At 53.7% G+C, this 9,651-nt stretch overlaps 1 protein-coding gene across 1 annotated transcript in view; it reads right to left on the minus strand.

Annotated features, from left to right (window-relative positions):
• Nucleotides 1-2,500: 2,500 nt before the first annotated feature.
• LOC127749374 (lysosome membrane protein 2-like) overlaps nt 2,501-9,651 on the minus strand; it is a 45,029-nt gene continuing 37,878 nt past the window's right edge. Inside the window, exon 4 of the mRNA XM_052267376.1 lies at nt 2,501-2,694. Within this exon, the coding sequence (XP_052123336.1) occupies nt 2,530-2,694 (165 nt within the window). The 3' untranslated portion in view covers nt 2,501-2,529. The remainder of the gene's footprint in view (nt 2,695-9,651) is intronic.

Below are 9,651 nucleotides of genomic sequence, written 5' to 3' on the forward strand. Positions count from 1 at the left end.
GCCGAGGGCTGCCCCTGCTGTGGCTCTGACACCTGTTGCATCACTGGCCACGGCGCGCCCCGCCCCGCCCCACCCCGCCCCGCCGGGGCTGGATCCCTTAAGGCCCCCATGCGCGCTCCAGTGACGCAATGGCTTGGAGCTGGAGTGGCCTGCCCAGGGCAGCTGGACCCGAGAACGGTTCAGTCAGTTTGGCTAGTTTCCTTCCCTAACAGACCCTCGCTCCTGCCTCCCACTCGCCTTACCTGCTAGCTCGCTCCTGCTTCGTCGGCTCATCTCGCATGTACTCGTTCCCTGCTTGCTCGCCCTCACTCACTCACTCACTCACTCACTCACTCACTCACTCACTCACTCACTCACTCACTCACTCACTCACTCACTCACTCACTGACTCACTGACTCACTGACTCACTCACTGACTCACTCACTCACTCACTCACTCACTCACTCACTCACTCACTCACTCACTCACTCACCTCACTCACTCACTCACTCACTCACTCACCTCACTCACTCACTCACTCACTCACTCACTCACTCACTCACTCACTCACTCACTCACTCACTCACTCTTTTCACTTTCCCGGGGTTTGGAGCCGGTCATTGTGAAGGTCGAGGTGTCGGCGCGGGGCTGGGCGGGGCGGGGTCGGAGTGGACACCAACAGGAAGCGGGTCGGCGGGCGGGATGAGGCGATGGGCGCCCCCGGCAGCCTCCGGCAGCCTCCGGCCGGCGGCTTGTCGAAACGCGCTGCGAAATAGAGCCTCAAGGACGCCCAAGGCGCGGCGCGCGGCGGGGTGAATCACTCGCAGGTGGGGGCGCCCCAGCAGCTGCAGGTGCCGCAGGTGCGGAGCGCGGCGGGCGTGGGTTCGAGTACTGGGTGCGCGCACACCGTGCGCGGGCGGGACGGAACCGAGCGGTCGCGCCGCCCGGGGCGGGCCCAGGGCCCCCCAGGGCCCCCCAGGTCCCCCGCAGGGCAGGGCTGCAGTGACCCACTTCGGGAGGCTCGGGCTCCGCCGGCCGCAAGTCAGTCGTTCATTAGTGCGGGTTATGAAAATGTGCGCAACGCAGACTGACAGACAGACATTCCTTTTTGCGCGCCGCTCGCGTCCAGCGGCGCTGCGGCCGGCCGGAGTGCAGGGGAGGGGACGTGGACACCGCAACTATTATTATTATTATTATTATTATTATTATTATTGTTGTTGTTGTTGTTGTTGTTGTTGTTGTTGTTGTTGTTGAATAAAGGTGGGTGTGTATGTTCAACAAACGTTCATGCGGCGGGAGTTTGTCGGTTGGAACGAATCGAATACAGTAAACTTCACGGGTGGACGGGTTACCATCGGTTTTGGATAAAATTTTGTCTCCAAAAAATTATATGACAGTTGGCGTATTCACGACGCACAATTTTGTAGTTATTCTGTACCGCATGCACGCGCACGGGCGGGTTTGGCTATCCTTGTTGCCCGCCCACGGCTCCTTATGACCCCGTGCGAGTAGGCAACCCACCCGCACGATTCCAGATTGTACCGTCTGTAAAGACAATACACCACAGTGTTGCGGGTTTGCCTACTCGATCTGCCCGTAAGGCGCCATATCCCCTTAGGCATGCAAACCCACAACACCGGGGGGTATAAGTCTTGACACTCGGTACAGCGTACAGCATGTGTACTGTTTTTTAACAGTAAAAATTATATTTGGAGCTAGAACGTTAATGGACCACTAATTTTCGAGGTGCGGATTAAGGTGGGGGGGGGGGGGGGGGATCGCCCCCCCTGTCGTCTCTAGAGAGCCGCCTGAAAGGTAGGCAATTATTTGCTCCACAAAACCCCTGTATGTAGGCAACCGACAGTGCATCCCCCCCCCCCTGTCAACCGGTCCTTAATCCACCACTGTAATTTTCGGAGCTGCACAACTACTACTAACACAATAGCTCTTGAGCAAGCGGTGGAACTACCTGGCTAACTTTTATCTGCGTAGCTCCATGTATAACCAATTTTTTAGCTGCCCATATAACCTTTTTCTGAGTGTAGTAAAATTTTTCGAAACAGGCAGACAACAAAATTTAGTTAACTATATAAGTCTACGAGAACTTGGAGCGAGGGGTGTCCAACTTAATCAGGTGTACACCTACTTGGTAATCACTGGTAATCCCTTATAATCCACACACCTTCAAAGGACGAATTTTTTTTGAGACATGAACTTTTGTGCACATCTTGCCGAAATATAACCGCGCATGTTTAATATGTTGACTTTGCATCTCTTCCATGGACAAAAATATAATATGTCTAATCATAGAATGCAAATTTTTAACTTGGAAGATAAAGAGTTAAGAACTACCTACGATGTGCACAAAAATGCATCATTCTCAGGACAAAAAATAGCCGTTTAGTTTTAGAATACATGTGAATCATACCTAGTATTCATGGCAATCTTCGGTAATCATTGGTAGTCTTTACAATTTGGTAATCCGGTGTACACATTTTTATGCAGTTGGGCATGGGCACCCCTCGACTTGGAGTGAAGTTTCGGAAACGTTACCTGTATACGTAAGGGCCGACCTGCTGCAGTCGCGGCCTCTCGCCCCGCTTGAGGACGCCGTCGGGGTTGGTCACGTTGAAGATGTACACCTTGGTGAGCCGCACCACGCCGGGCTTCTGCCAGTAGTAGTACGACATGGTGTCATTCCGGAGCCTGAGGTCCTGCGGAAACAAGGAGGCCGTTAGAAAGTATCACTGGACACGCATCATTGATGTGTGATGTTGTGATGTGTCCCATGTTATCGTCCACTCATGAAACATTTCTTGATGCATTCCACTTTTCATGCAAAATGGATAGAACACGTTTTTGAGGGAAAAGAAAAAACTTCATACGACATCCATATTTGAGGAAATCGTCTAAAAAATTAGGAAAATTCCCACATTTTTCGGGGAAACTCTCTCAAAATCTGAGGCACTCCAGGGGGACGGAACCCTAAACCAGTATATTCGTGAAATGCATCCCACAACCACTAAATCAAATATTAGAATCTCGCACTAGTTTCCGATCAATCAAATAAGCTTTATAGTATTTCTTATACATCTTTTTAATTTCAAGAGAGAGAAAGAAGGTGTGCTACTGGCGAAACTAATCATGGTGTATCATTTCACAGCGGGAGGTGGCACGTCGTCGGTGTAACGGCAGAATCATTGGAATGAATTGCTTTTGCGCTCATCCCCTTGACTTGACTGATCACCATCGGAGGTGTTACGAAACAGAGTCTGAATGGCGGCCGTCTGCGCCCTCATCGCGCCCCGCCCCGCCCCTCGCGGTTCAAATAACCCACAAGAGAGAGGCGGTGTCGTCCTTGGGTTCCTCCTCCGACCTTCACCCCCCGTCACGGCCTTCACCTTGGCGCCACGGTCGGTGCGGGCGCGGTGCGGGCGCGGGCCGGGCGCCTGCTTCCCCGCTGGCGGGCACGACAGCGCCCCCTGGCGCATCGCGGCGGCGGCGCGGACAACTAGAGGGGGACTTTATAATTACGAATGCCACTTTGGTGCAGCTCCTCTGTACCTGTACACTGATACAATGTATCAGATACATAAAGTGTTTACCAGGCGTGCACATGCAAGTGCTGAACCCGATGTTACACACACGCAGACTTTTAAGTGTTTGACTGGATGTATGATTATTTTAAACGTTGAACAGTAAATTTGAATAGTTTAAATTTAAACCAAAGGGGCGTGGCCTGGCAAACCCTGGTGTTGAACACTTCTAAGTGTTCAACTTTACTGTTGAACCCTTTATAGTATTCAAATATTCCGTTAAACACTTCAAATGATGCAACATAACGTTGAACACTTAATGTGCACGCCAGTTGAAAACTTAATTTATCAGTGTAAGTGGATGCAATAGACTAAAATGTGTGAATGTGATGATTCTGAGAAAGTGTGTCATTATGCAATTTCTTAAAACTGCACGAGGTGTAACAACTTCTAGTTTTGGTGTACAGACTACTCACTACTCCCAATTACACTGCATTACAAACGCGCAAAATTCTACCGTTTAAGAGCATATTTTGCCTTTTTACAACCTTCTTTAGAAATGACACTATTTACTCATATAAACATTATTGCGCGTAATACTTGAATCAGGAATACATACTATTGCGCTGGTGGTTACTCCTCGAAAGTGCATTAAGTGATTTCATTAAGACACGTCTAGTCTGTCTGTCTGTCTGTCTGTCTGTCTGCCCATTTGTCCATCTGTCTGCTGGAGAGTTCTTTGTAACATTTGTGTAATGCTGATAAGTTTGAAGTCGTTAACGAAAACAAAGTTTAAGACTGTTAAATTTTCATTCTAAACTGTACGATACGAAATAACAGTATAAAACGGTAAATCTTAAGTACAGCATCGATGTTTACAGTTATAACGTTAGGGTTAAAAGCGCAATGTATATTTCTGTAATGAAACACGCTCACAAACACTTTTGCTTTAGGCAAGTGAATTTGGCGTAAATTTACTCAAATTGGGCCTTCTGAGTGCTTTGACTGATTATGTAGCAATTCTAAAGGGAATTCTGATACTGTAGGAGGTGTTTTTTTCTTCAATACTCCGCAATGGAGCTGTCCCTTTCTCCGAACATTTCGCAATGAGGCGTGGCTGGCGCTGGCCGGCCAGGGACCTGTAAAGTGGCGGCCAGGCAATACACGTGATTGTGGAGCAGACACTGTAACGTACCAGCAGCGCGAGTGGATACAAACGGTTAGACATAGATAGGTGGACGGTTATTCGATGGGATTACAGAAACATTTCCCATGATTAATGATCGTGTGTGCGTGCAAAGAAAGACATTATGAATTTTAGAGGCTTTTAAGAGCTCCAAACATTATTGATTTTAATGCCTTCGTTAGTTTTGATGCAGTTGTTCTAAATATTTGGCTTTTAAGAGATTAAACTTTCGGTGTTTCACACATTGTTAAAACATATCGTAGATTTATTACTTTTTACATTATGGTGTATCCTCCAGTACCCTCTGCCGCAGGTAGCGGGCAGGTATATCTTATGAAAACCGCTTCGCATGGCCTGCTCTGGCGTGACGCGCAGAGGTGTGCAGGGTGGAACGAAAGAATTTTCTGATACCGGAAATTTTGAAATATGTTGGTAGGTAACCGGTTCTGAAGAGCGGGGGACCTCAGCCGCCGCCGCTGCAGCCTCCTTGGTCCAAAGGGACCCGGACGGCCGAACCGGACAGGAGCAAACGCTGGGGATTCCCCGTCAGCGCTCTGCCTTGCCCCGCCTCGCCCCACTCCTGCAGCGCCTCACCCCCCACCTTGCCGGAATGCAACCCCATCGAGGGGTTAGCGACACGGCTGGTTGGCTGAAGGATCACACATAAAATTTGATCAGTTCAGTCAGCGGCGAACAAGAAATACACCTATGGTGTGTTCTAGCATTACTACAAAATACTGAAAAAATACACAAAAATACTGACATATTTCTCACTGGTAAAACAAGTGTGTATAATTTAAACACCAAGGTGTGCAAGTTATGATTTTAAACATTACACGGTGTTTAACTCAAGTTGCACACTTGCGTGGTGTGCACATTTTAAACGTTTTGTACACCCAGAAAAATCGTTTCTTGTTTCAAGTAAATTTCTTCCTGTTTCAAGTGCACGCTGACACAAGATCAAATTTACTCTTGAAACAAGCTGATATTTTCTTTCGAATAAGAGAAAAATCTTATTCCAAAGACAAAATTGCCTTGTTTCAATGGTGAATTTTCATCTTGTGTCAGCTTGCACTTGAATCAAGAAACTATTTTTCTGGGTGCAGTGCTGTTCCGAGTACTTGGCATAGAACCTCGCATAGAACGTTGTCATGTTGTTCCAAAGCTGCATGTTTATTGCGAAATGTGCGACGGGTACACCATTTACTATTGGTTGAACACATGACACGTTTCTTCTTAGTAGGGCCGCTGACTTTCCAGGTTATTCATTCCGTTGTACGCGATTTGTCTAATCTGATCAGCATTCTTCTGGCAAACAACAACAACTTGCAAAGTTGTATTCTAGAATGTCGACTCGCATTTTTTTTCCTACATGCACACCAGTCTTATTGATGGCTTGCACAGAGGTTTACGGAGTCGTGTCATGTCAAACTAGTAACTCTTGTTGCTGTCGTGCCCCTTGTAGGCACTTTTTTTTCGAACGCCCATTTCGAAGGATAGTCGCCACAGTGCAAAATGCGGCGTATGGACGTTAGCGGACATGGCCTGGGCCCGAGGGTCAGGATGGACGTTAGCGGACATGCGGTACCTCGACGGCCGGTTCGGGGAACCGGCGGAGGGCTAATCCCAGCGGGGACAGCCAAGTGTGTCGTTTGCGGACATGCGGCGGCTACGGCGGCCTACCTAGGGACCGTCAGGCGCTACTACACTCGGGCTGAGGGCAAAGACGACCGGTTGGTATCTGAGTATATATTCAGCACTTGAACTAAACATTAACGTGTCAGCAGCTAGTACTGTCTGACGGAGGAGCGAGATCCAGCACGGGCAAATCGTCGTTTGCGGCAGTAATCAATTTCTGAAGTCAGATGGGCGTCGCTCCATGCCAAAGCGTTGCGCGGAGCGATAGCGAAGCGCAACGCTGCACTGATACTACCACTACTGATTTCCTGTATTCAGTTAGGTTTGTTAGTTTTGGTTGGCTTTTTATTATTTCACAACTTAGCTGAACAGATGATTATCTAAGAATATCTTTACTGATTTTCTGTATTGAGTTAGGTTTGCTAGTTTTGGTTTGCTTCTTCTCGGTCACCGCCCGTCGCCGCCGGCCGCCGCCGCATGTCCGCAAACGACACACTGGGCGGCCCCCACTGGGATTAGCCGTCCTCCGGTACCCCGAACCGACCGTCCAGGTACCGCATGTCCGCTAACGTCCATCCTGACCCTCGGCGCCCAGGTCATGTCCGCTATCGACACAACGCCCAAAATGCAGGTAGACTGAACGTGTTGCAGGAACGATCGTCGGTGGCGGTGCCCTGCTGGGACTTTTCCGCGAACCATCGAGAACCTCCTTGAACAGCGAAAATGGCAAGAGGAAACGGCCGATAAGCGACCTGGACAGCAGAAGGTAAGTGAGGAGTTGGGACAACTAAAAAAGGGACGCAATGAAGGAAAAAGTAAAATTGAAAACAAAGCGAGAGCGAGAACCGGCAGGATGACCAGCCCCAAGACGTCAATGACCCTGAAGGTCAACCGGCGTTCCTGAGGGCGTGGCGTGGCGGGGTGCGGTAGGGTGGAGTGGGGTTGAGAGAGGTGGACCGGGGCCGGTCGAGCGGTGCGGGTTGCAGGCTGGAGCGGGGCAAGGAAGCAAGCAGGACAAATGTGGGTGCTTGGTTTTCAATCAGTTATTTCACGCCCCCAGCAGAGGTAACTTTTAGGCAGAATGCGGACTCCAAAGACTTGGTTTCCAAAGAGTTGCTCTCTAATCTCCAATCAGTATCATCTAGGTTTCTGCGCAAAGCCCGCAATTTTCTTGAAAATCAGCACTTTAGCGTGGAGTGCGGTGTGCGAAATGAATACTTGGCCACTGTGAGCCGCACGATCGCTCCCCGTTGGGCATTCATTGTGTGCTGTAAGGCGACAGAGTGGGACGGGACCCAGACCCACCCGGACATAAAACGAGCGCATACGTTTATTTGCCCTCCCGGTCAGCCGGTGTGCCAAGTCATCACGCCCTGGCTGCTCCCGCCGCGCTCCCGAGCTGCTCCTGCCCTCCCTCCGCGTGCCCCCGGCGCGCTCCCGCCACGCTCCTGCCGCGCTCCCGGCGCGCTCCCTCCGCGCTCCCTCCGCGCTCCCTCCGCGCTCACGCCACACTCCTGCCGCGCTCCCGCCACGCTCCCGGCGCGCTCCCTCCGCGCTCACGCCACACTCCCGCCGCGCTCCCGCCGCTCTTGCCCCTACCGCCGGACTGGACCCGACTGGACTTGACGGGCCGTGGTGTGATGTTGGTGTGTGGAGATGGAGCAAGCACCGCCTTGTCTTCCGCCATAGGATGGCCGGCAGGCTCACGGCGGCGGGGCTGGCGGGGCCGGCGGGGCCGGCGGGGGACCGTCGGCACAGCCGCTCGGCCTACCGCCGTTGCCATGGCGGAACAGCATCATCGACCTGGTCCGATGTTGCGTCGCCACACTTCATCGGGGATCTGCTGGTCGGGGATCAGTCGGACCCTCCGCCGGGGCTGGGGCACCTTGCGCGGCCCTGGCGGACCGCAGGACCCTGCCGACTGATTCCGAAGACCGCTCTCCTACCTTCCGTACAGCTCCATCCTTGTCGCACTCATACTCATGGGGCAGCTCCCCTTGAGCGCTCTTCGGAATCAGGCCCGGGGGACCTAGGGGATCTGGGACGCCCGCGGGTAGACGATCCCGAACGATGCCTATGCTGAGGGCAGAGGGCCCGTCCCCGGTCCCGGTGGATCCTGGTGGGCCCCAAGCGACTCCCAGCGGACCCCGGCGAGTCCCGGTGGAGGGTCTGGCCGGCCCAGCCGATGTTTGCAGTGACAACAAGTTACCTCACGTTCGCTTTTCCGCCCGCCCTGGCGGGCAATATGTGATGTAAGGGGGACAGCGGGGCGGCTGCGGCGGGGGCCTTGGCAGCCTCACTGCGCGCTGCACCGGCCGGGCCCGGGGACTCGCGGGGGCGGCATCGGGGGCGGCGGCCGGGCCGGGCCCCATCAACCAGCCATCAACGGCCGCGTCAACCGAACGGGGTCACCGACAGCCAAGAGCCGGCTGGCGCTGGCGGTACGGGTGTGTGTGTGTGGCACTCGGCCACCGGGGCGCGGAACCCTCCGACTAATCCTGTCAGCCCAACCGCATCTTAGAAACATTTACAGACATTTGCAGCCAAACGCGCGGTTGGAGCGGGTCTCCTGCGGTCCCGCGGCTGTGCAGTCGGGGCCCCGGCAGGAGGCAGGCGCGGTGGGGAATGTGGTCCCCCTTGGTAGCCGCCCGCTCCCGCCCGCTGCCGCCCGGCCGGGCCCGCCCGGAGGGAAGGCCAGCTGATCGGGACGCAGCCCAATGCGTGTCCCTCTGCTGCTCGGCTCGTGGGTCACTCCAAAGCTCGCCCGACCCCTCAAAGACGAGTGACCACCTCGTCTGACGTCACTCGCGGGCTCGGCTCGGGGGTGAGCAGGCTCCTGCTCTTGAGCCGGTATGCGACCTTGCGACGCTAGAGAGGGACGCCCCGCCACGCCCCGCCACGCCCCGCCACGCCCCGCCACGCCGGCGGTCGGTGGGGCTAACGTCTGCGAACCGGACAGGACGCTCGTCCGGCCGGCCCCGCGGCTCGCCCGGCCACGCCACGCCACGCCACGCCACGCGGCGCCGCGCCGAATCTCCCGCGAGGCGCCTCGCATGCAACATGCAGGTCTGGAGTGCCGGAGACTCCCCGGTACGTGTTCGCGTACGCGCCTGTGGACGTGCCGGCTTAGGCGTTCGGCCGACTCTTGTTCTGGAATCCGCCGGCCGGCCAGTCTGCGCAGAGTGTTGTATAACTGCATTGGTCCATGGGCCGCTTGGCCCGGGTGGAGGCTGTGAGGTGACGTCGCATCGGACATGTTCCGTTCCTAAGGCTGACCGTGGAGAATCACTTGTGCTAAGCCCTCCCCCCTG

This window comes from Frankliniella occidentalis, unplaced genomic scaffold (genome assembly GCF_000697945.3).
Source record: "Frankliniella occidentalis isolate FOCC.00 unplaced genomic scaffold, Focc_3.1 Scaffold50, whole genome shotgun sequence".
Classification (NCBI taxonomy): domain Eukaryota; kingdom Metazoa; phylum Arthropoda; class Insecta; order Thysanoptera; family Thripidae; genus Frankliniella; species Frankliniella occidentalis.